We start from the raw sequence: 26,792 nt of genomic DNA, 5'->3' as shown, positions 1-26,792 counted from the left end.
GGTTCAGGGGACTTGTCAGTTCAATTTCGCCAGCCTCCACATAAACGTGTTGGAAGCAATGGCAGTATTTCTCATCTGAAGAGACTGCTTCCCCCCGAAGAAAGTCTCATCTAAGGCTAGTTTTGGACAGTGCAGTGGTAGTTCATTGCATCAACAGAGGAGGGTCCAAATCCAAGCATGTGAATCATGTCATGATAGCCATCTTTGCATTAGCAAACAAACACAAATGGCATCTGTCTGCCACTCACCTGGCAGGAGTAAGGAATGTGATAGCAGACGCCCTGTCAGGTCAGTCCCTCTGGGAATCAGAGTGGTCTCTGGACGGCGGTCATTCCAGTGGGTAAGCCGGAGAGTCCCCAAGGTCTCCAAGTGGATCTCTTCGCCTCAACAAGCGACAAGCTCCCTTGCTATGTGGCCCCCAACCTGGACCCTCTGGCTTATGCCACGGACGCCCTGTCGTTGGATTGGAATCAGTGGAGGAGAATTTATATTTTTCCTCCAGTGAATCTTCTCTTGAAAGTCCTAAGCAAAACTAAAAGGTCTTTCAAAGGGATAGTAGCTCTGATTGCTCCGGACTGGCCCAAGAGCAACTGGTATCCTCTTCTTCTGGAATTGGGTCTCCGACCTCAACGGATCCCCAATCCCAAGCTATCACAATCAGTACAAATGAGGACTGTGTTCGCTTCCTCAGGAATTCTCCAGACCCTAACTTTATGGACTTCATGAAGTTTGCGGCTAATAAAGATGCTGATATTGACCCACAGAATATTCTCTTCCTAGAATCAGATAAGAGAGAGTCAACCATTAGACAATATGACTCAGCTGTTAAAAAATTAGCATCTTTCTTGAGAGAATCGAACACTACAACCATGACAGTTAATTTGGGCTATATCCTTTTTCAGGTCCTTGTTTGAAAAAAGGTTTAGCAGCTAGCACGATTACCACTCATAAATCGGCTTGAAGAAAATCTTTCAAGTAAGTTTTCAGATAGACCTGACTGAATCTTATTTCACATCTATCTCTAAAGCCTGTGCTAGACTTAGACCTTCTCAGAGGCCTACTACAGTTTCATGGTTCTTGAATGATGTCCTCAAACTAGCTTCAGATACTGACAACTCATCCTGTACATTCATAATGCTCCTGAGGAAGACATTATTCTTATTAAGCCTAGCCTCAGGAGCCAGAATTTCAGAACTGTCGGCTCTATCCAGGGATGCGGGGCATGTGGAATTCCTCCCATCAGGAGAAGTTCTACTTGCTCCGGATCGTAGCTTTTTAGCCAAAATGAGGATCCTCTTGCAAGGTGGGCTCCTTGGAAGGTTATCCCACTTCCACAGGATCCTTCTCTCTGCCCACCGTATCACTCTTAGAGCCTTTCTATCTCGTACTTCTTCAAGATCCTCAGGTGCTCTCTTCATGAGAGAAAAAGGTGGTACTTTTGTCAGTAAAAGGTATTAGACAACAATCCTTTACTTCATTAAACAGGCCCCAACCCTGAGTCATCCCAAAAGCACATGATATCAGGGAGTAGCCACCTCAATTAATTATTTTCAACATATGAATTTTGAGGATCTTAAAAAGTATACTGGATGGAAATCCCGACAGTCTTTAAACGGCATTATTTAAAGTCCTTGGAATCTTTAAAGTTTTCAGCAGTAGCAGCGGGAAACATTGTTTCCCCTGATCTGTATAGTAGTCGTAGCATAGATCCAGGTCTCCTTTCTACCTACATCAGCCAACATGCCTCACCTATCGCCAGCTACTCGAATATCATAGCCTTAGCCGTTGAATCATATAGTGGATTGTCCCTTATTTTTTTTGCTAGGGACATCCACACTTGTACTGATAATGTACTTTCAGTGTACCTACCCTTATTTTTATGCTAGGGTAGGACCACAATGTGTTTGTTTATATTCTCACCATTTTTGTATTTATGATGAACTTCAGTGTACCTACCCTTATTTTTTATGCTAGGGTAGGACACAATGTGTTTGTATATATTTTGCAATACTTGTATTAATGATGGACTTCAGTGTACCTACCCTTATTTTTATGCTAGGGTAGGACACAATGAGTTTGTATATTTTGTAAATTTGTTAAGTAAATCCCTTTTTCTTTGTATTACATGCATCACTATAATTTTCTGTATTACCATTTAAGTACTTTAAGATTACTAACGTTCTATTATTTTACTGTTTAGTATAAGTTAGTTTAAGTGCTTAATTTGTATGCTGTAATTGATTTACTTATATTATATCCATCATTTTACACTGTTTTTTCATTGTCCCTTTTTCCCATCTTGTCTGTTTCTCTGGTACTCTTTCATAGGCCGACACGAGCTGAGCCCAGAAAAGGGATTTTGACGAAGGAAAAATCTATTTCTGGGTGATTGGCTCGTGTCGCCCTATGAAACCCCCCCTTTTATGGTTTGTTTTCCCCCCTTGCAGGACAAGATGTATTTTAGTGTTTTTTAGGTTAAGGATGTCCGCTAGGGGCGCTGCTGTCCGTGGCGTCCTCTAGTAGTAGTAGTAGAGGCTGCATCGCCCCGTTGGTATCAGCTCTCTCTTGGGGGATTCTGATAGGAAGTTCTAATTGGTGTTTGTCTCGTGGTAGTGTTCCACACTCGCCCCTATTATCATACCGACACTTCTTTTTTAAGAGTGAGCGAGTCAGTTTTACTGATTTTCATTTCTTAATTTTGTTTTTCTCTGGTAATTTTAGGTTAATTTTAACCTAGAAAAGAATGATATTAAGGATCTTTCATAGGGCGACACGAGCCAATCACCCAGAAAATAGATTTTTTTTTTCCTTCGTCAAAATCCCTTTATATTAACCTTAGAAGAATAAATATATGCATATTTTTAAATATTCCACTTGAGGAGGCTCAACCAAGCCAAACCTTTTAACTTTTAATCAAAACCATGAGACATTTGTCAGGCACAAATTCCTTACTCTGTATGTGCTTGAGAGACCGTTTTGATAATTTCCTTATGAAACTTTGTAATTACCTGTTCGACATGCCACCCATAAGATTATATGATGCTAGAGGCAAGAAGTGCAAGCATAAATCTTTATCCATGCTAGAAAATCTTTATTTTAAACATCTAACTCACCTGGTAGTTATATATATAGCTTACGTCCCTGATGTCAGCTATATATATAACTACCAGGTGAGTTATGTTCAAAAATTTATTTTATTATGAAAATAACATTTTCATTAGCAAATAGTTTACTGTTCATTTTCCTCAATAGATGGCGCTGGTGTGCTTTGTTTATGGTTTGACGGCGACATTCTAATGCAGTTATTGCTGAAATTCATTAATTATTTTGTTCAACTCTTTATCCTCTACAATAAAAATTGACTAAGAAACTATAGTGATAATTATGAAGCTACGAAATTTCGGATATGAAAGTCACCAATAAGAAAGTGCAGATTCTGAGAAGTTTAGTACTGTATTTAGACTTACGATTGGGTAGGCTAACTCGGGAATGTAGGCTAAATGTGTTGAAGTACACTACATATTTTAAGGAAATTTATACAGTATAAAGTTAGGAAATGATGAAGTTAAAATATGAGGGTAATAAAATGATAAAAAGCATTGTCAGAACGTAGCTAGTAGTAGGCTATTTGTATATGGAACTACCTAAGGCTTCATTTTTTTAGGATGGTATTCTATTCCGAGGTCAGGCTGCTGACGGCTACATATATTTATGAATAAAAAATACAGTGAATGTGCAACTTTTCCGTGAATCTTCGAAAAAGTTGTATGTTATTGTATCCAATAATATTGTATACATTCTCATATTATTTTCTGGGCTCAGCTCGTGTCGCTGCGCGAAATATCCTTTAATCTATTATTTCTAGGGTAAATGTACTAACACATACCAGAGAATAAATAAATAAAGAAAAGGTTCAGTATAACTGACTCGCTCACTCTCCCAGAGAGTGTCGGTATGAACACTATGGCGAGTGAGACCACTACCACGAGCCAAATGCCAATAGAATTCTCCCCACTACAAAATCCCCAAGAGGAGCCGACCCACCGAGTGGGCAGCACCTACTACTACTACTCCATCCCATGCTGCCGACTGCTGCGCCTCTGGTGGCCATCCTTTTCAGTTTAGCGCACACGAGACACACGTGCCATTTTCTTCTCTGTGTTTTGTGCCCTTTCCTTTGGATTTTATTACCATGGAGCGTGCAGCCATCGCAGCAGCTAAGTTAAGTACTCAATGTTTATTGCTAATTGGTTTTTTCCGGCCCTGAGCACGTATTTGCCGTTTTTTAGGTATAAATATCGGTCTCTAGGTCGGAAGCATGGCAGCATGGTTCTGCCTCGTGGTGGGTCCGTTCTGGGTCGCCCATACCCAGAACTTCCCCTGGCTTTTGTACGCTCTATTTTTATTATCCGCTTTGTTTAGGGTAAGGTCTACACGGTTTTGTCATGCATGCATGTCTTTTACCTTATGTAGGCTCTTCCATCCAGACCCTAGCCACGGCTCTTAGTACCGGCTCGGCTAGCTTTGAGTGGTAGACTTGCCTTCGGGTTAGTCGTACACTCCTGGATTTTTTCTCCTACTATTTTGTTTCTTTCTTTCATTTTGTTATTCATTTTGTATATTTATGTGATATTGTTAGGTTAGTTAGGCGTCTGGCTCGCTTAGCCTAGGTCATGGCCCATTGGGCCTTTATGTTACCGCTTTTCAGCTCGGTTGCTTCCCGATAGCATCTCTCTGATCAGTTGGTTGTGGTCTAGGCTTAGTTGTTGTTCTTATCGCCTCGTGGTCACTATGTGATCACGAGGCAGCCAGACGCCTGTCCAGTCACCTTGCCCCCCTCCCTCTCTTCACCATAGGGTCGGGGGTGGTTAGGCCTGCCCATGCTCGCTCCGCATACCCGAGCCTGCCTCCCTCTCTCCCCCCAGGCGGAGGGGTAGAGGGACGGGACAGACCCAGACTGGACTCGACCTCTCCGGCTTCTCGGTCCTCCGGTTGGATGGTAAGGTGGGGGGGGGGGGGACTGGCCTTCCCCCCCTCCGTTACTACTCCGTCGCTCCGTTACTAGCCCGAGTCTGTATGCCCCTTGCTCTTTCCCACCTTACTATGGGCTCCTTTACCACCGGAGACCTGGCATCCAGCGGAAAGGTTGCTAGTCTACCCCACGGGGTGGAACCGGAACATACAGTCGGTCCCCTTCTAACCTCTCCGTTTCACTGAGTTATACACTCCGCCACGCACTGGACTTAGTCCGGTACGTTCGAGCTTTTAGGTTTAAGTTCTATTATGTTAAACTATTAAGTTTATCTTAAGTACCTTAAACCATTCCCCTCCCTTCATGTTTCACCGGATACCTCCGGGGTTTATAGCCTATTCAGGCGATTAAGGGAGGGGCTATGCCCAAATTTTTTCCGAGCTCCGGCATGCAACGGAGTTCTTCTGTCCTTTAGCCTGTAAGTGATGTTCTTTAAGATACTCATGTGTCTTTCCACTTACAGACCACCAACTGTGAGCATCCGGGATGCTTTCCGCCACACTTCAGGACCCATGTGGACACGAAGTTGCCGGTCCCCATGCTCCATGCGCGACTCCGCACGGGGACATCCAGGTCTGGTACCATGAGACGTGTACCATATGTTACGATCTGGTGAGCCAGCTTTTAGACGGGTAAGTATACCATCTCCGGTAGCTGGTCTCATCTGTTTTAGTGCTTAAGTTTTACATCAATCACTCTAACTTAAGGTAAATTCAGGGGCCTTATAGCCCCTATAATTTTAAGTTATGCTTTAAGTTAGTTTAGTTTTAAGTTATTCTTAAATCTAATCAATACCCGGTCTCTTCCAGGCGCCGGCCGTGAGGGATACCGCACTGGCAACCCTGCGGGCCTGGGTCGGCGGTTTCGGGAAAAACGCCGCCAAGGGTATGCCCTACATCCTGGAGAAAAGGTTGGCGGTACTAATCTTCCCCGGAGGACAAGGCGACAGGATACGTCGATCCAGTAGAGGCTGCCCCGACTATCGCCTTTATCCAGCAACAGCTGGCTGCCTCATTGACTGACCAAGGCCAGGACATCTCCTCGGAAGTCGCGACGTTGGATATCAATGTAGAACCTATGGTAGGTGTAGACGACCTGTTGGTCGAGGTAGGTAAGGTGGACACCCAAGGGATACCCTTGGGTGCAACTGTTTCTTCTACTCCTGCAACCTCGTCCATCCTTCCAAGGCTTTACGGGTGACGAATTAATATACTCCTCCTGACGCTTCAGTTAGACCCAAGGTCAAGGGTCAAGCAGTGAAATCCTTGACAAAGACGTCGTCGTCGTCTAAGAAGACGGCTTCGGCGTCATCTTCCTCTCGTAAGTCTCCGGCTAGGAATCCCGGGGCAGAGAGATCTAAAGCTTCTGGTCCGGCTCTATGTCCTCGAGGAGTAAATCCTCCAGAGAGAGATCTCACACTCCGGCAGAGTCCGTCAGTTCCGCTACCTTTGGTTCCAATTCAGAGCCACCCCTCCACCTCCGCAGCAGCTCCGGCTTTGGACTCCAATGCTGGTCTGTGACAACAGGTGGGCGACCCTGGTTGGGGTCTCTGAAAAGTAGCATGGAACAAATGATCTCTCGGTTGTCGGATAGGATTACTTCCCAAGAGCAGCATTATAGCCGGACTGAGCCAAGCTCCTCTAGCCTCTCCTCCACCTTCAATACAGGTGGAGCCCAGCTTCCCCGTATGACTCTCTACTCCGTTCTCCAATGAACAACCCTTGGAGAGTAGCGTCATACGCCTCCCTTCCGATAACGGACTCATTTCTATCCCGGAATGTGGAACTCGGAGGATCGAGGACTTCGAGTTCTACCCGGAAGACCTTCAGCCTCCGTTCATCGGCTACGCAAGGCTCACTGCCTCAGCCATGACTCGGGATGATAAAGTTCCAAAGGAGACAGTCCTCTATTCACGTGACCTCCCCCAGGCTCAGAGAGAATGGCTCAGGTGTCTAGAGGACATGGATTGTTCCAATACGAAAATCCAACCTTTCAAGAGTCCGTTTACGATCTTTACGATGGATGAGAGTACCCCGCTCCTTTCCTTGGACAAAGATCGCGACGTCTACCATTCCAGCGGCCCAGAGGGGGTACCCCATGCCTCAACTGAAGGAAGCAGATCCTACATCTCCGTTACTTCCTTCAGCCGGAAGAATTGTGGGAAGACTTACCTAACACCTTCTCAGCTGGCAAACTCAAACCGACTGTGCTATGGAGCAGTTTGGTGAAAAGTTACCTAGGCTTCCAGATAGCCTTATTCAGGCTGAATTTGACGCCAAATCGCGGTTAGCCAGATCTATTAATTCCATGGCTATGACCGAGGTGGCTACCATAGCCTATGGCTCAGAACCGCTCTTCAACTTATGACCAAATCTCTGACTCAAACGGTACAGTCAGATATGTTTGAGTTTTGCCACTGCTAGGACGAATTGTTAGGAAGCATGTCCTACCAAAGCCAACTATTCGGCCTACGGCCGAATAGGTTACTTGCGTCAGCGCCTCTGGGGAGCAGAGCCTCCTTCCAGAAGCGATTGGTGAGGATGTTTCAATCAGAGGCTACGAGGTTGAACCAGAGCCTTAAGGACCGTTTATGGGGGTCTTACGGCCAAGAGGCGGCAAGATCAAGCATCTAGAGGTAAGGGTCAAAGGAAACCCAGACGTTTCCTAGCCCTATCAGAAAAAGCAGCCACGCTTTTCTCAGCAAGTTCCGGCTGTTCCCTTAGTGCAAACAGCCCAACCTTCCACCTCAAAGGCTCAATCACAGCCTATTTTAAGTTATCTCCCCTCAGCCTCAGCCTCAACCCTCTTACGCCCTCTCCTCCATCTTACAATCATCCTTCGAGAGTCAAGCTTCACAGAAGTATGACCGCTCGGTAAGGGAGGCGAGGTAAGCGATCCTTTCGTGGGAGAGGATCGGGAGGTCCCTTTAATAGGGGTAAAACATTTCAGAGGAGCCGGGAGGCTACCAGAACCAATGAGGAATTTCAGTTGGGAGGCTGTTTCACTTTCGCACCGGTGAACTTCAGCAAGTGGGCTCACAGCATTGTGTCAAAAGGCCTGGGTTGGAGCTGGTTAACGAACCCACCTCCATCCAGACCTTTCCGCCAACTTCCTTCCAAGGAACTGACGGAGTATGCGGAGGATCTCCTTCAGAAAGAGCTATAAGCGAGAGTCAAAAGGTTAAAATTCAAGGACGCTTGTTCAGCGTGCCAAAGAAAGGCTCACAAAAAAGAAGGGTAATCTTAGACTTGTCCCGCTTAAACTTAGCCATTCGCTGCGACAAGTTCAAGATGCTCACGATCTCGCAGGTACGGACCTTTACTTCCGTGGGGCCGTCACCACCTCTATCGATCTTACAGACGCTTACTATCATATCCCTATTGCAAGACACTTCCGTCCGTATCTGGGCTTCAAGATAGGAGAAAACCAGACATTCTCCTTCAAGGTAGTTCCTTTCGGGCTCAACGTAGCACCCAGGGTGTTTACGAAGCTTGGCGGAAGTAGTAGTTCAACAACTCAGATCGCAAGGGATTATGGTAATTAGCCGTATCTCGACGATTGGTTGATCTGGGCTTCAACAGTCGAGGAATGCAACAGAGCAACACTGAAAGTGATTCAGTTCCTGGTAATATCTAGGCTTCAAGATAAACAGGACCAAGTCAAGACTCACTCCAGAGTCAAACTTTCAGTGGCTAGGCATTCAATGGAATCTATCCTCCCATACTCTGTCGATTCCATCATCCAAGAGGAGAAATAGCGAAGTCAGTCAAGCAATTTCTGAGTCACAAACTGGCGTCAAGAAGATCTCAGGAAGGATCCTGGGTTCTCTCCAGTTTTGCATCAGTGACGAACATCCTAATGAAAGCCAAACTGAAAGACCTAACCAGAATCTGGCGCTCACGAGCAAATGTCAGGTCAGGGACAAATTGTCCTCAGTCCCTCTGATTCTAAAGAATCGACTCCGGCCGTGGGCGAAAGTCAAGAACTTGTCGGTGTCAGTGCCCCTTCAGTTTCCTCCTCCAGGGTTTCACCATCCACACAGACGCTTCATTAAGCGGTTGGGAGGATATTTCCCAGTTCAAGAAGGTTCAAGGAACGTGGGTCACCTCAGTTCCGTCAGTTCCATATAAACGTACTGGAGGCAATGGCAGTGTTCTTGACTCTAAAAAGATTACGTCCGCCAAAGTACTCCCACATAAAGCTAGTCCTGGACAGCGCAGTGGTAGTACATTGTGTAAACAGAGGAGGCTCCAAGTCACGTCATCTAAATCATGTCATGGTAGCCATCTTCTCCCTGGCGGACAGTTCAGTTGGCATCTCTCCACTCATATAGCTGGAGTGAGAAATGTCCATAGCAGATGCTCTATCCCGATCAGTACCTCTAGAGTTCGGGAATGGTCACTGGACAACAGTTTTCGTTCCAATGGATTCTTCACTAGTGCCAGGTCTACAGGTGGATCTCTTCGCATCTCAAGCGAACCACAAACTCCCGTGTTATGTGGCCCCCAACCTGGACCCTCTGGCCTATAGCTACGGACCCCCTGGCTCTAGACTGGAACAATTGGGAGAAGATTTATGTCTTTCCTCCAGTGAATCTTCTCATGAAAGTGTTAAACAAACTCAGGACATTCAAGGGTCAAGTGGCTCTAGTAGCCCCAGACTGGGCCGAAGAGCAATTGGTACCCTCTCATTCTGGAACTGGGTCTTCGCCCTCTTCGGATCCCCAATCCCAGGCTCTCCCAGTCAGTACAAACGAAGACTGTGTTCGCTTCCTCAGGGATTCTCAAAACCCTAACTTTATGGATTTCCATGAAGTTTGCAGCGAAAAGGGATGCGAATATTGACCTCAGAATATTCTCTTCTTGGAATCCGATAAAAGAGATTCAACTTTGAGACAGTATGATGCTGCTGTCAAAAAGTTAGCAACCTTCCTGAAAGAATCAGATATTAGGATCATGACAATCAATTCAGCTATATCCTTTTTCAGATCCTTATTTGAAAAAGGCTTAGCAGCTAGCACAATTACGACAAACAGTCAGCCTTGAAAAAGATTTTTCAATTTGGGTTCAACATAGGACTTGACAGATTCCTACTTCTCGTCTATTCCTAAGGCGTGTGCTAGACTTAGACCTTCTGTAAGGCCCTACGTCAGTATCATGGTTCTTAAACGATGTCTAAAGCTGGCTTCAGAAACCAATAATGACACATGCTCGTTTATAATGCCTCTTAAGGAAAAACCCTATTTTTATTAAGCTTGGCTCAGGAGCTAGAATTTCAGAACTGTCGGCTTTATCCAGGGATCCGGATCATATTCAGTTCCTTCCCACAGGGAAGTGCTACTTTTCTCCGGAACGTAGCTTTATAGCTAAGAATGAGATCCTTTGATGAGGTGGGAACCATGGAAGGTACTACCCCTTCCACAAGATGTATCTCTTTGCCCAGTTTCAGCCTTACAAGCCTTTCTATCTAGGACCTCCTCATCCTCATCGGGTCCTCTCTTTAAGAGAGAAAAAGGTGGCACTTTATCTATTAAAGGCATCAGGCAACAAATCCTGTACTTCATTAAACAAGCCAATCCTGACTCTTTCCCAAAAGCACATGATGTCAGGGCAGTCGCCACCTCAATTAACTATTTCCAACATATGAACCTTCGATGAGTTGAAAAAGTATACTGGATGGAAATCGCCGACAGTGTTCAAACGTCATTACTTAAAGTCCTTGGAAGCTCTGAAATTTTCAGCAGTTGCAGCGGGGAACATAGTTTCCCCTGACTCTGACTAATCCTTAGTAGAAGATCCAGTCCTCCTTTCTACCTGCCTCACCCAACAGTTTGTCTATTCCTGCCTTGTTCAATTACGGTCACCTTGTGTCTTAGCTGCTTTTATGATGATGTAGTGGGTGTCCCCTTATTTTTTTTTGCTAGGGACACTCACATTTGATGATGGTTATTGATCTCGTGGATGTCATCTCCTTATTTTTATGCTAGGAGATACATCTTATTATAATGATTACGGGTTGTATATTAAGTCATATACATTCCTTTATATTTTATTATTGTTGAGTTTGTTTTATTCAACTTTTGTGTTAATTGCTTTAGAATGTTTTGATACATTACTTTACACAGATACCATTTTGTACATATATGATATTTTCATACATTCAACTTACCTGTCAGATATATACATAGCTATAGACTCCGTCCGTTCCCGACAGAATTTCAAATTTCGCGGCACTCGCTACAGGTATGTCAGGTGATCTACGCACCTGCTCTGGGTGGCAGGACTAGGAACTATTGCCCGTTTTCTAATCAGATTCTCTCTGTCGCCGGCGGTATCAGACTTGTTGTTACTTCCTCCTGACTAGAATTCGTTTTTCGCAAAGCTTTTGATCATCTCTCGCTGATATTTGGTGACGTACTTGGATCGTTGTTTGGCATTCGCTATCGTGGACTGTTTTTTTGGACTTGGTTTTGGAATTCGTGAATATGTCTGACTCTAGTGTTAGTTTCAGAGTGTGTGTGAATGAGGGCTGTAAGGTGAGGATTCCGAAAGCTTCGGTAGATCCTCACACTACTTGTAGTGGGTGTAGAATGGCTGAATGCTCGATTGAGAATACGTGTGCATGAATGAAAATGAGAAATTGAGTGCACAAGAGTGGGAAGAATCTAACTTCTTACTTGAAGAAGTTAGAGAAAGATAGAGAGAGGAAGGCGGCTTATAAAACCCGCAGAATGTCTGCTTCTCATGATTTACTATCTAGTTCTGTATCTTTGCTTCTTCCTCTGATATCATGCCCATTCTGTTTCAGCCCGTTACACAAATTGCTAATCCCTCTAGTTCTGCTTCGGAAATAGCAGAACTTAGAGCTTCCCTTCAGAAAATGCAGGAAAAGGTCGCAGCATTGGAAGGTAAGGAAAGTGAATGTGGTTTAGCTAGTGATATTAGTGTCCCCAGTGTAGTGGAGGGGGCGTCTGGTCGTCTCTGCGACGCTCCCAGGCCTAGACCTCTTCCAAGCTCCCTGGCCCGGAGGAGAAGGAATGTCGAAAGCCGTACGGGGGTTGTGGAGAATCCCCAACGATCAGGCGTCCCTTCGGCAGAATCGAGCATATCAAATAATGCCAAGGACCGCTATAGGAAAAGCGTCCTTCGAGAGTGCTTTTCTTCGTCTAGTTCGCCTTCTCCGAGAAGGGATAGGAAGGAGTCGAAACTTTCCCGTCCGCTGAAGAGAGTATGAAAGAGCATGAACTCAATTCGAGTCCCGAATGCTTCTCTGAAAAGGAAGGAGCGCCTTCGGTAATTAAGAAGGCTAGAATACATTCAGACTCTGGGTCTGGAAGGGATCCTAGAGTGCCTTCCAGATCTCCCTCTCCTGGTTCGAAAGACTCCTCAAAACCAGGAAGAATATTGTATGAATATGCAAGAGCAATTAGCCTCGTTAGTAGGAACTCTTTATAAGGAGCCTACTCCGTAAGAAGGATGATAGGCTTCCTATTAAAAGATCTAAATACCGATCTCCTGTCGGGCGCGACGCACCCTTCAGGGGAGTTGTCGCACAAGCGGCCATCTCTGGGGGGAGCAATGCGTTAGACAGGAAAGAAGTAAGAAAGGAAGTTACTCCTGTCAAGAGTAGGGCGCCAACCAGAAGCCAGGCTCCGAGTAGGCGCAACGAGCCAGTACAACATTCAAGATCTTCAATCAAGCGCCAAGAGTTAGCTGAAGAGGAAGATCCTGTTAGGAGTAGAGCGCTTGTGAGACGGAAAGCGCCTACCGGAATCAATACTCCTACTAAACATCAGACGCATTCTAAGATCAGGAGTATTTGAACGACGTGACGGATCCTACCAGGCGCCAGGAGTCGTCGGGCCTAGATACTCCTCCCAGGCGCCAGGAGTATTCTGAACTGAATACTCCTCCCAGGCGCCAGGAGTATTCCGAAGCTTATACTCCTCCCAGGCGCCAGGAGTACTCTGAACTTAATACTCCTCCCAGGCGCCGGAGTATTCCGAAGCTTATACTCCTCCCAGGCGCCAGGAGTATTCTGAACTTAATACTCCTACCACTGCCCCAGGAGTATTCTGAACAAAATGCCGCCTACTAGAAGCCAGGAGTATTCGAGGCGCTCTGCGCCTGCCAGCGCCAGGAGTATTCAAACACGTTACTCTCCCAGGCGAGATACTCCTGCTTGTACACCCAGGCGCATTCCTCCCTCGTATGAAGAGCCTGACACTCGTAAGAGAGTAAGAGAGGAGTCAGAAGAAAGAAGGGAGCCTTTCTCCTTCCGAGCCTATCAACCCAGAAGATGCCTCGGAGGACGAAATGAAGGAAGGATCTTCTAATTATAAAGTTCTTTCGTCCCTTCTATTGGAGAATATGGAGACTCTTTGACGCCAGCTGCTCCCCCATTCTCCACGCTCTCGTGTTCGAGCACGAAAACACACAAGTCTTCCTCTTTCCTTAAAATGAAGCCTGCTATATCGATGAGGAGGGCTCTACAATCTCTTGACTCCTGGTTCAAGAAGAAGAAGGAGTTAGGAAGGACGGTCTTTTTGTATGCCTCCCGCTAAACTTACAGGAGGAGAGGCATTTGGTACGAAACGGGAGAGAATATGGGATTGTCTCTGTCCGTTTCAGCTGAATCAGACTTCTCGAGTTTGGTGGATTCGTCGAGAAGGCACGCCTTGAATGCAGCGAAGGTAACATGGGGGCTTTCGGAAAAAAACGGACACCTCCCCTCAAGGGACTTTTTCACACTTTAGAAGTTTTTTAACTTCTTAGATTGGTCCCTTGGGGTTCTGGCCAAGAAATCTCAGGAAAAGGAACAACTCGACCCAGAAACCCTAAATAGCATCCTCGCCTGCATTGAATAAGGCTGTTCAGGATGGATCGGCTGAGGTATGCTCCCTCTTTGGTGCAGGAGTTTTAAAGAAGAGGGCGGTTCACAGTGCTTTCCTCACGAAGGCCGTCTCTCCTTCGCAGAGAGCCGCTTATTGTTTGCGCCTCTCTCTGAACACCTTTTTCCTCGCAGTTGGTGAAGGATATCGCGCATTCTCTGACTGAAAAGGCCACCCAGGATCTCCTTAGACATCCTCAAGGAAGAATAGGCCTGTGGCTAGTGAGGAAAAGAAAGTGGCTCGCCCAGCTCAGCAGCAGCCCTTTCGAGGAGGTCTTCCAACTAGATCGATCGCCAGAAGGAAGTCAACCGAAAAGAGGGGTCAGGTCTTCCTTCCGTCCTTTAAGAAAGGGAAGTGAGAATTCTGTCCTCCAGACACCCGTAGGAGCCAGGTTACATTCTTTTGCGAAAGCCTGGGAAGACATAGGAGCGAATCCTTGGACGATGTCGATTATCAAGAAGGGGTATCGCATCCCTTTCAAGGACATTCCTCCCTTGACAACATCACCGAGGGAATTGTCCGCCAGATACAGGGACCCTGTTCTGATGGATACTCTTCGTCAGATGGTGGAACAGATGGGACAAAAGAGCAATAGAGCTAGTGCTGGATTGCAACTCCCCGGGGTTTTACAATCGCTTGTTTCTTGTAGCAAAGCCTCGGGGGGATGGAGACCGGTACTGGACGTAAGTTGCGCTGAACAAATTCGTCGAACAACAGAAGTTCAGCATGGAACGTCTGCTTCAGTCCTTGCAGCACGGGTGCGGAAGGGGATTGGATGGCGTCCCTAGACCTTCAGGACGCATACTTCCACATCCCGATCCACCATTCGTCGAGGAAGTACCTTCGATTTATGTTCGAAGGAAGAATCTATCAGTTCAGGGCCCTGTGTTTCGGCCTGTCCACGGCTCCTCAAATCTTCACAGACGTGATGAAAAAATGTAGCAAGACACTTACATTTGAAAGGGATAAACGTCTCCCTGTACCTGGACGACTGGCTCATCAGAGCCAGGTCGCAAAAGCAGTGTTTGGAGGACCTGTCAACAACACTGGAATTGACAAAAATCATTGGGATTGATTGTGAACCTCGAGAAGTCTCAGATGATCCCCAGCCAGAACGTGGTTTATCTGGGGATTCAGATGGATTCTCGGGGTTTTCGAGTTTTTCCATCTCAAGAGAGAATAAAGAAAGGCTGTGCCACAGTATCGAACTTTCTAGGGAAAGAGCGCACTTCAGCGAGGGAATGGCTGAGCCTTCTGGGAACCCTTTCCTCGCTCGAACAGTTCTTTCTCCTAGGAAGATTACATCTTCGACCGCTTCAGTTCTTCCTAAGAAGAAGTTGGAGTTGGAAGACAGGTCAGCTCTCGGACACGTTTCCAATCTCGGAAGAAATAAAACATCATTTGAATGGTGGTTGATCCATTAAAGGAAAACAAAGGAGTGTCCCTACAAGTACGGAACCAAGCCTGACATTGTTTTCAGACGCCTCGGAGTCGGCTGGGGGGCAACATTGGGATCCAAAGAAGTGTCAGGCACCTGGTCGGCAGAACAGGTGTCATGGCACATAAATTGCAAGGAGCTCTAGCAATTCACCTGGCGCTAAAGAGCTTCGAACACATAGTCAGAGGCAAAGTCGTACAGATAAATTTCAGACAATACGACAGCTCTGGCTTATGTCAAGAAACAAGGAGGGACGCACTCTTTTGCTCTGTACGAGCTGGCAAGAGATCTACTGATTTGGGCGAACCAAAGGAAGGTAGTTCTTCTAACAAGGTTTGTCCAAGGAGAGAGGAATGTGAGAGCAGACAGATTGAGCAGGAGGTTCCAGGTCCTTCCCACAGAATGGACACTCCACTCAGAAGTCTGTCAGAGCCTTTGGCTCCTTGGGGGAAGCCTCAAATAGATCTTTTCGCCACATTCCTCTCCAGAGGATAGAAACATTTTTGTGCCCTGGTGGAAGATCCCCGGGCTTATGCAACAGACGCCTTTCTCCTGGACTGGTCAGGGATAGACGTTTTACCGCTTTTCCCCCGTTCAAGATACTGGGGGAAGTAGTCAGAAAATTCGTGGCATCCGAAGGAACCAAGATGACTCTGATTGCTCCGTATTGGCCAGCTCAAATTTGGTTCACAGAGGTGATGGAATGGACGGTGGACTTCCCCAGATCTCTTCCAAACAGAATAGATCTGCTCAAACAACCCCACTTCGAGAGGTACCATCAAAATCTAACCCGCTCTTGCTCTGACTGCCTTTCGACTATCGAAAGACTTGTCAGAGCGAGAGGGTTTTTCTCGCCAGGCAGACAAACGCAATTGCTAGAGCCCGGCAGATCATCTACTAGGCGAGTGTACCAATCGAAGTGGGAAGTTTTCAGAAACTGGTGTAGGTCGAAGAAGCTGTCCTCTTCCAGTACCTCTGTGACGAAATTGCAGATTTCCTTCTGTTTCTTAGACAAAAGTCGCATCTCTCGGTACCGACTATTAAGGGGTACAGGAGTATGCTTTCAGCAGTCTTTAGAAACAGGGGATTAGATCTAACGAATGATAAGGATTTGCACGACCTCATTCGTTCCTTCGAAACATCAAAAATCACTTGAACCTAAGGTTCCAAGCTGGAACTTAGATGTGGTTCTTAAATTTCTATCATCAGAGGAATTCGAACCACTTCACACTGCTTCGTTTCGTAACATCACTAGAAAGTGTTTGTTTCTGATGTCTCTTGCAACGGCAAAAGAGTCAGTGAGTTGCACGCCCTTGAATCAAGAGTTGCTTCAAAGGAGACTCTGCAATTTGTTCATTTCAGTCCCTTTTTTCTTGGCCAAAAATGAAAACCCTTCGAATCCCTGGCCCAGGAGCTTCGAAGTGAAAGGACTTTCTAGTTTGGTGGGCAGAGAGGCAGAAAGATCCCTTTGCCCAGTTAGAGCTCTAAAATTTTATCTGACAGGAAGAAAGCAGTTGGGGGGTTCGCAAAAAGGTCTTTGGTGCTCAGTGAAAGACCCCAAGAGAGCAATGTCCAAGAATGCGTTAGCCTTCTTTGTTAGAAGTGTTATCACAGAAGCTCATAAGAATTGTCCAGATGATTCTTTTAATCTTTTAAGAGTGAGAGCCCACGAAGTTAGGGCAATCGCAACCTCTGTGGCGTTCCAAAGAAATATGTCACTCAAGAAACATTTTGGATGCAACTTATTGGAGATGGCAACCTCTGTGTTTGCATCCCATTATTTAAAAGACGTGCGAGTTACGTTATGATAAAACTGTTTTTCTTTAGGTCCGTTTGTGTCAGCACAGACGGTTCTGGTAAAGGAGAAAGCACCAAATCCTTAAAATTGTGTACGTAACCCTCTTGTCGGATGTGTTCTCGTGTTTTCGGTGTATGGGAGTCAGTTGTCGCACAAGCGGCCTTCACTTCGCTTCATTTGAAAATCGAGTGACATCCTGACTATTAGAGGGGTACAAAAAATTTGTTGTTTTTATTTTTGTATGTATGAGTTTCGAGTTTGTGGTTGTTTGCTAAGAGTTTAGGGATAACTCCTAGGCAATCTTTAGAACTAAACACGGGTTAGATCGGGTGATCGGGATTGGTTGTGTGTGCTCCTTAAATAAATGCGTGTTGTCATATAAGCGGATGTGCTCCCATTGACAAACGCAGATAGGTTCTGTCGAGTAAGTGGAAGAGACCCATCGACAGATCACAAGAACTCTTGGCCACAGATCACTATCTCGCTAAGGCTCTTGAGATGAAGCAGACTCCTGGGCAGTAGCCACGAAGTCTTCCATCTAAGAAGGTAGGACTAAGGTTTTTATTTATACCTACAACATATGTTTGTTTAACCTGTCTAGTCAGTTAGTTAGCTGTCTCTTGCCCTCCACCAAAGGGTGTCAATCAGCTATGTATATATCTGACAGGTAAGTTGAATGTATGAAAATGACATTGTTATGATACAATAAAGTTTCATACATACTTACCTGGCAGATATATACAATTGAAGACCCACCCAGCCTCCCCGCAGGAGACAGGTGGAAGAGAGATCTGATTAGAAAACGGGAATAGTTCCTAGTCCTGCCACCCAGAGCAGGGCGGTAGATCACCTGACCTACCTGTAGCGAGTGCCGCGAAATTTGAAATTCTGTCGGGAACGACGGAGTCTATAGCTATGTATATATCTGCCAGGTAAGTATGTATGAAACTTTATTGTATCATAACAATGTCATTTTTCTCCTGTATATATGTATATTACCTTAAGTTAAGAAATATTATTAGAATTAAGTATAAAATTAAGTAATATTTCTATTTTGTATCACTGTGTATATGTATCTTTATTAGCAATTATATTGATTTATTTTTATTTTATCTTTTATTTGAGACCTTTTTATGTTTTGTTAAATTTCTTTACAATCTTGTGCTATTTCTCTGGTACGATTTCGCGCAGCGACACGAGCTGAGCCAGAAAAGGGATTTTGACGTAAGGAAAAATCTATTCTGCGATTGGCTCGTGTCGCCAGCGAAATCCGCCCTATACCCATCCCATCGCCAAGATTGTCTGCTAACTTCAGGATGGCCACCAGAGGCGCAGCAGTCGGCAGCATGGGATGGAGTAGTAGTAGTAGGTGCTGCCCACTCGGTGGGTCGGCTCTCCTCTTGGGGGATTTTGTAGTGGGAGAATTCTATTGGCATTTGGCTCGTGGTAGTGGTCTCACTCGCCATAGTGTTCATACCGACACTCTCTGGGAGAGTGAGCGAGTCGGTTATACTGACCTTTTTCTTTATTTATTTATTCTCTGGTATGTGTTAGTACATTTACCCTAGAAATAATAGATTAAAGGATATTTCGCTGGCGACACGAGCCAATCGCCCAGAAATAGATTTTCCTTACGTCAAAATCCCTTAAGTGGTCAATGTTTTGGTTGGAAATCAGCTGATGGCGAATACGAGTTTAGTTCGCCGGGTTTGCTTTATTTGGCTGTATTTAACTCAACTCAGAGCGAATTGCCTTGCTTCTAGTTAGTATCAAATATCTAGTTACTTTACTTACATGAGACAAGGTAATTTGTCATTATACGACATGTTTTAAAGTCGAAATATGAATTTAATATGTCTTATGAACTAAATTATTTTTTTCATTAACGGATTGCCTTGTGCATGTTTACCGTGTAAAAATATTACGTGATTCCATTCAGCATTTTCACTTGATTTCTTCATAGTACGAGCTTTACCGTTAGTTATCTTAGTACGAGCTTTACCGTTAGTTATGTCACTTATCTTTTATCGGCGTGAAAACAACAGTAATATGTGTTCTTTCAAGACCTGAAGTTTTGATTAAAATTATTCTCTCTCAATTTTATCTATGGTTGTGTTTGATGGCATAAGTTTACTGGAGTTATATCCTTGTTGCCGATGCATGATAATAGTCATTAGCAGCACAAAAAGTGAGGTGCGTTTGTGGAGAGGCGGGAACTGGGGAAAAACTGTCGTATGTTCAACTGGACACCATTCTTTCTTGCTCAAGTCGCTTCCCACTCATTTTAGTTGTGGGTGGTCGTAAAGTCGATCAGTCGTAACTCGCATAGGTCGAAAGTCAACAATTAGCTGTGGTAAATTTTCATTTCATCATATAATGTTGAAAAAAGTTGGAAAACTATATAAAAAGAGGCCAAAGGAAATGATGAGCAGTAAAAGGCAGAAAGTATTGCAGCTGGGAGCAAAAAGATTTCATGTACAGTGGTTCCGTAAAATAAATGTGAATAAGGGAATGTCGGGTCAAGAGTTTTCAACAGCAGAGACTTAGGCTAGTGAACGATTCTGTAGTTTGTATCCTGTTTCCTGCTGGCGTTTGGTACATATGCCGAAGAGTTGATATCTACTTCAAATTTTTTTCTAATAGCTCCCTTAGACCCATTCTTTTAACACTTGAGGGCAAATTTTGATAGTTTTTTTTAAGGCAAACATCAAACTACAAAGCATATGTTTAAGGGCCTGTCTTAAATTGGTGTATAAACACAATGTCAACAAATTTAATCTTAAGAAACTGATGGCAGTGAATGGTTATGGTAACAAACTTTATATTCTGTCATTGGGAACAGGTTTGCTGACCTTTCCTTTAAAAGATCTTCTTTTTCAGGTACTTAGTTGCTCTGAAGAGAGCAAGACCTCCAGAAACAAAATCGGGGGAGAGCGTAGGGAAGAAAAAAGTTCAGACGTCTGGTGTGTGGGGAGATGGACGTATAGGGAGAGGAGGTGGATCTGAAAGGGCTACCTTAGGCTTGGCAAGAGTAGGGTCAAGGGCTGCCCTCAATTTTGCATTTGCATTTCTTAGAAGAGCGTGGAGGTCTGGTGAAGATGCAGACTTGTGTACAGAACTACTTCAGGTAGGTTGTTTGGAAGACTACTTTTTTTAAAGATGCAAGTGCCGATGAGGCCAGCAAGCTTATGCTCATATCTAGGAAGAGATAGACCACTCTCTTAAATGATAGATTGCAATAATCAGGTAGGAGTGCATCTTGATAAATGGTAGGTTGTTTGTAAGGAATATGTGCTTCTTGAGGCATGGAAAAGTGGTAGAATGAAGGAAACAGTAAAAAAACAGGCAAAGAATTAATTAAATGGTTGGGAAAAACTATAATATGCTATCATTAAAGTATTGATTTTTCAGGAATCCTTAGAGGCCCTGGAAACACTCCCAGAAGCTACCTTGTTTGATGAATCTACCGTGTCATCAGTATGGCTTGATGTTGTGGAAAGATCGCAGAAATTCCTTACAACTGTTGTTCTTAGCCAAGTTCCTGGAGGTAAGTATGAATTGACATTCATACTCCCTTTGTAAAGGTATTTTTTAGTACAGTGTTATGTCATAATTCTATGATGTAATATTGTTACAAAACCTGTAAATTTTTTCTCATGTGCATTTGCATATAAATCTGTTTTTCCTCTTAAAATTTTAACAAAGACTGATTATGTTTTTTGCAGGTACTGGTAGCAGTAGTGTTACAAAAGTTCCCTTAGGTGATAGACATATGGCGCTATCTCTTCTGCTTCACTTGGCATTACAGCGTGCCACTCTTTCAACATTACTCACTATAATAACCTTACTGCTGCAGCTGTGGGATTCTGGACGCAATCAGGTAAAGCTTTTATTAGTTTTTTATCCCCAGTCTATAAAGTATTGTTCTGAGAAGTGATTAGTTTACTTATATATCAGTTGGTATTTGATGAATTGTTTGGAAGGCTGCAACATTAAATACATAAGCCTGTAGATTTGCTTAGAAACGACAGGTATGCTTTATATTTGGAATGAAATTTCAATGGAAAATGCAGTTATCATTGTACACACAGGTTAATTGACTAATATTGCTAGTGAAAATTTCTGAGGTTTTCAACAGAAGGTAGCACTTGCATTGCTTATGTAAATTTCTAATAACTTTTGCAACACAGGTCAGTAATTGTATTATTAGGGAAAATTTTGGCACACTATGTTTTGGTAATAAAACTGTTGTTTTACAGGTTGATAACAGAGTTAGTAGCCATGGGACCAGTGCACCATTGTTACCTGTGCTGCATAGATTCGGAGCCATCCCTCTCCTCAAGTCTCCTCCGTCACCAGTTTGGGATGAAAATACTCCCATGGAGGTGAGATCAATCATTTTGATGGTTTTCTTTTCGTTATCACATATTTTTACTATTATGTATAGTATGTTGTTGTTGAACAGTAACAGTTAGTCACTACATATTTTTAGACTCTTAATGTTGCTCAGTTTTAGAGCTATAATGCTTTCCTAAAGAGCACAATGAATTAAAATAAAAAAGCAAAACAAACACTGCAGCTTAGGTCAAAAGCAGAGGTTGTACCCTACCCTGTAATGGTGTGTCTCAAGTAATCAAAAGTTGAATAGTGTATCCGATATTAGACATTTCTAAATGGCGTACTTGATTGTAGGTTGTTATTACATGATTATTTAAAAAGAAATTTTACCAAATAACCTAGTTACATTTGTAGAAGTCACATTCCCAGACTCCAACAGTGCTGTTCAGGAAGATATGCAGCACATTATTTGATAATACCATGGTTTCGAATTTGGTGCTATCCATGTGGAGTTTGTCTGTAAATTTAGAAAAATTGAATTTGTTTGTGTTGTTTCCTCGATGTGTTGATTCTGCTTACAAACAGCAAAGTCTTTTTGACAGGATGAACAAAAACGAATCTCACTTTGTAAGTTTTGTCAGAGTAGAACATCCTTTAGGGAATAAATAAAACTGTAGTTGAGAGAGGGTCCATCCAGAGATGCATATGCAAATAAAATAAATATGAAAATAAGTAGCAGTTGAAATCTGAATTTATGTCAGTGGATCGCAGCATTCCATGGCAGTATTTTCGCTGTCACTCTTCTTTTCATTTTGCAGGTTGGCCACTGTAGAAGAATTTCAGTATCACTGGTTAGGATTAAAACACTTTAGATAATTATGTATATTTTTGAGATAACTGCCAAGTATTATTGAAGATTAATAATAAGATTTATGTAGAATGTATGCTTTTTCTGAATTTATATGCTTTTTAGATTTAAAGTCAGCATAAAGAATGTTCCAGTATTCCTATGTGTTGAACATGTGCTCTTTGTAGGCCAGTGAATAAGCATTATTATGTGATTATGAGGGACTTATGTGGTCAGAAGTATTTTGTAATAGCATTTCAGTACTTGGCAAGTTAAGCTAATATGTATCAGTTCTTCAAGCTGTGAAGTTCATGAATTGAAATTGCTACTAAAAGATAAGCTGTTCTTAATAAAATTCCTTTTCTTTGTTTTGTGAAGAAATTATATGATATGAATGACACCATTTCAGGTCAATCCAACCGAGTGCTTGCTTCGATATTTAGAACTCCCAGAGGATGAAGATATAAGCGTAGATTTAGAACAAGCAGCTGTGATTTTACTCTGTCACCTCGATCGTTTAGCAGCCCCTCATACGCCACCACTCCATTCTCCTCATGGTCGACCTACTCAAGGGCAGGAGGTGAGTTGATGGTATCATCACACAGGGACCCAGTTTTTTATTCTTAAAATTTTGAACCTCTCTTTCTGAGAGACATGTCCTAATTTGTGTAGTTGTTGATAGACACAATACACTATAAATCCCTTCCCTTTCAAAGTCATCTGTAAATGTTCTAAAGAATTTTTATTTTTTATTTTATGATTTAAATGTTTTTGCTAGGTAAGACAGTAAATTATTGTCATATGATTGAAATTATAGTTTAAATATTTACCACAATCAAGTCTATTCTTCTAAAAGACAAACCAAGAGAAGAATAAAAGTTATAGAACAGTATTAAAATTCTACCCTGTATATTGAAGTATGTATACAACATACAGTATTGTGTACATGTACAGAATATATAAGATCATAGTCATATGATAAAGGTAGTGTTGATTGAACAGTAGTTTTATTTTTGCATTAAACATTTTCAAATCCTCTTTATTAGTTTAGTAAATATTTTGTCCAATCAGGTTATTCTTCTTAAATAACCGTGTCATTGTATACTGGGAAATCAGGAGGATTGTACAAAATAAATAATGAAAACGTGGGATACTTATAGCAGAGCTTTCCCATCTTTTTCTTCATAAACATCACTAAATAACATTCTGCATGAACCACTGAGATATACCCACTCTTGGGCATATTTTCAAGGTCAGTATAGGGAAGGAACTTAGCACAACACAGTTTGGTTGAAATCACACATTGGTCATTGCACAATTTAGCAGAATCTAGAAAGTGGAGATTATTGGAAAATTCAATAATGATTTGTTGACTCATTTTTCTTTAACTTATTTTAGGCATTCTGCTCACTTAAGTGGTTTATCAGTTTAATTTTTTTATATAAAGGTTGCAAAACTATAGATTGTTTTATTTCATGTGAAAAGTGGGTCCCTCTATTTCCCCCCCATGATTTGCATTTTCCTTTCCGAAGGTATTATCATGGGGATGGCTGGCTTGGTCGGCAGCTTCTAGTCCATCTAGACCTCTCAATTACTGTGACTCCCTGGCAGAACTGGGAATAAAATCCATCGCTTGCGCTGAGCGATGTTTGCTCATCCTTACTCAGAAGGGTTCTCTGTACAGCTTGTATTATAATTCAGAGACCCAGTGTCCACAGCCTGTTCTTGGCCAGCCTGAAGAAGAAATTGTTAAAATTGCCACTCATCCTGAGGGGAAGCATTATTTGGCTCTCACAGCTAATGGCCAGGTAAGTTTTCAGGTCTTTTAAATTTTCTTCCATTAGACATTTCATGTTGCTAAAAGAAGAAACTGTCAAAGTTGTTTTAAGTATTTTAGAAAACTGCATTTGGATGATTATAAGAAATTTTGGTAACATTATTTTAAGAAATATATTATTGCTTTAAGAAATACATAGTTTTAAATTGTTTTTTAAGAAAAAATTTGAGTGATTTTGTGAGATATTTTTTAATGATTTTAAGAAATGATTTGTAAGTGGTCTGTCAGTTTAACTACATATTTGTCTTGTAAGTACGTATTTGAGAAAAAGGGGATAATTTATGCCCTTACTAAAATTGTTGTTGCTGGATTAAGATTTCTTTTGCTTATTCACTGTTCTGCCAAAAGCTACTTATCAGTAGTACTTATGTGCTTGAGCCTCATAGAAGGTCACTTGAAAATTGGAAGTATTCCAAATGATAGAAGTAATATTGTAAGCAGCTGGTCTTTTTAAGGAGGTTAGATATGTATACATTGTGTATTTAAGTTTTCAGTTAGTTATAGTTGGGGTTTTATCCATATAGGTATATTCCTGGGGTAACGGTGACGGTGGACGTCTAGGTCATGGAGACAGTAGCTCTCGAGAGGAGCCCACGTTAATTCAAGAACTACAAGGAAAAACAGTTGCAAGCATTGCATGTGGTTCAACTTACAGTGCAGCTATAACAACCCAGGGTGAACTGTATACTTGGGGAAGAGGGAATTATGGGAGACTTGGGCATGGCTCCTCAGATGACCACAGCACTCCAACACTAGTGTCAGCTCTGAAAGGTAATTTGCATCAAAAGCACAGTTCTGTATTACTTACTATTTGATATAATAAAACAGGTTGAGAATTCAAGGAGAATTCTAAATTGGTATCTCTTCAGTGTGGATGAAAAGCTAATGAGGCAATGTCTTGGAATTGAGTGCGAATTTTTTATACAAGTTTTCATTTCATATTAATGACTTGCTGTCTGTAGCAACTGTAAAGAAACCACCATAATGGCATGCATACCCCTTGACCAATTTAAATAGGGTAGTTAGCATTATACTTTTTGATAAGCATCATTCTCAGAACCTGCGCTTAACTCATTATTTTCAGGTGAACGTGTCCTTGATGTTGCCTGTGGAAGTGGTGATGCACAAACTTTGGCTGTGACAGATTCTGGATCTGTGTATTCATGGGGTGACGGTGACTATGGAAAACTAGGTCGAGGGGGTTCAGATGGCTCCAAAGTACCAAAATTAATTGATAAGCTTCAGGTAAGATCCTTCGGTAGAATTGTCAAGCAAAGCAGTCATAGGGATTAGATGATCTCAGAAAAACAATAGTCATTAGTTTAATCTTGCTTAGCAGATTGCCATTATGAAACTTTTGAGATTGCATTGCATTATTTTTTATTATAATATATATTGAAGTGTTGTACCTGATAATTGGATGTGGCATATTTGTGTCGTTTATATATATATTTAGATAGTAATATTTAATAAAGCATTTTGAGGGGACTTAAGATGAACTTTTAAATATACTGAATTGTTTTTCAATTACAGGGCCAAGAAATATGTAGAGTCTTTTGTGGGGCTCAGTTTTCTTTAGCTCTTAGCAAATCTGGCGCTCTGTTCACCTGGGGTAAGGGAGACAACCACCGATTAGGGCACAATTGTGAAGAACATGTTCGGTACCCAAGACAGGTCAAAACTTTAGCAGGTGAGGTATATTCATAAAATGTATTAATGCCCGTCTCCAAAAATGCAGAGAAAAACTTGATAGGCTGTTTCGATAAGTAATATGAAGCAAGAAGTTTGGAAAAATGTTCTGGGCGTTGTTGTTGTTGTTGTTGTTTTTTTTTTTTTTTTTTTTTTTTTTTTTTTTTTTTTTTTTTTTTTTTTTTAATCTAAACTTCACCCATAACCTCTGGAGATCATCCTCTTCATTTTTGTTTTAAGTGTCCTATATTTCATTGAAGTGGTTAGTGAGTGTAGAGATTTTTCATTCCAGGTTTTGAGGAAAGTTTGTAATCAAACTTTTTTTCTGATGAAGCAGGTTCCCAGTTACCATTGGTCAGAAAATATTAATTGGACTTAAACCTAAATTAATTTTGTCAGGACTTTGTATACATTGTCTCTTAGTATAGTCGTATTTTAATGTGTTTTTCTTTCTGATAATGTTTAATCCTCTTATTCGTTTTATTGTGTGCATATGCAGGTAAAAAGGTAGTGGAAGTAGGTGTTGGCTGCATGCATGTGGTCATATTAACAGAGGATGGAGAAGTGTATGTTTGGGGCCGTAATGATCAAGCTCAGTTGGGAGACTCCCCTCACGCAGCTGTGCCAGAACCATCCCTTCTCTCTGCTCTTCAAGGCAAAAGTATTATTGGCATTGCTTGTGGCCCATCACAGGTATGTTACTTTGAAACAGCATTTTGAAAAAAAACATTTTTGATGTAAATAACTTTTGTATATGGTTTTGTGTTTTTTGTTACCAATAGATCATCTGAAACTGTTATCATTAGGAAGTTTTTTAATACTCTTTTTTAAGAGAGCTATAAGATCCCAAAATATTTTTTCAGACATTTGCATGGAGCACCAAGATGTCTGGTCTGTGTCCAACGAATGCCTTATGTTGTTGA

At 42.5% G+C, this 26,792-nt stretch overlaps 1 protein-coding gene across 1 annotated transcript; it reads left to right on the top strand.

Annotated features, from left to right (window-relative positions):
* Nucleotides 1–226: 226 nt before the first annotated feature.
* Nucleotides 227–26,792, top strand: LOC135202823 (E3 ubiquitin-protein ligase HERC2-like). Its single transcript, XM_064232284.1, has 12 exons — nucleotides 227–288; nucleotides 20,039–20,285; nucleotides 20,570–20,705; nucleotides 20,884–21,038; nucleotides 21,418–21,543; nucleotides 22,753–22,923; nucleotides 23,876–24,151; nucleotides 24,705–24,951; nucleotides 25,265–25,425; nucleotides 25,714–25,870; nucleotides 26,369–26,562; nucleotides 26,733–26,792. Exons 1-12 carry the CDS (start codon nucleotides 227–229, stop codon nucleotides 26,790–26,792), a joined length of 1,992 nt encoding a protein of 663 aa, XP_064088354.1.

Source organism: Macrobrachium nipponense, chromosome 33 (genome assembly GCF_015104395.2).
Source record: "Macrobrachium nipponense isolate FS-2020 chromosome 33, ASM1510439v2, whole genome shotgun sequence".
In the NCBI taxonomy this organism is placed as follows: domain Eukaryota; kingdom Metazoa; phylum Arthropoda; class Malacostraca; order Decapoda; family Palaemonidae; genus Macrobrachium; species Macrobrachium nipponense.
Note: the sequence above shows the minus strand (reverse complement) of the source record. Positions and strands in the feature narration are given on the sequence as shown.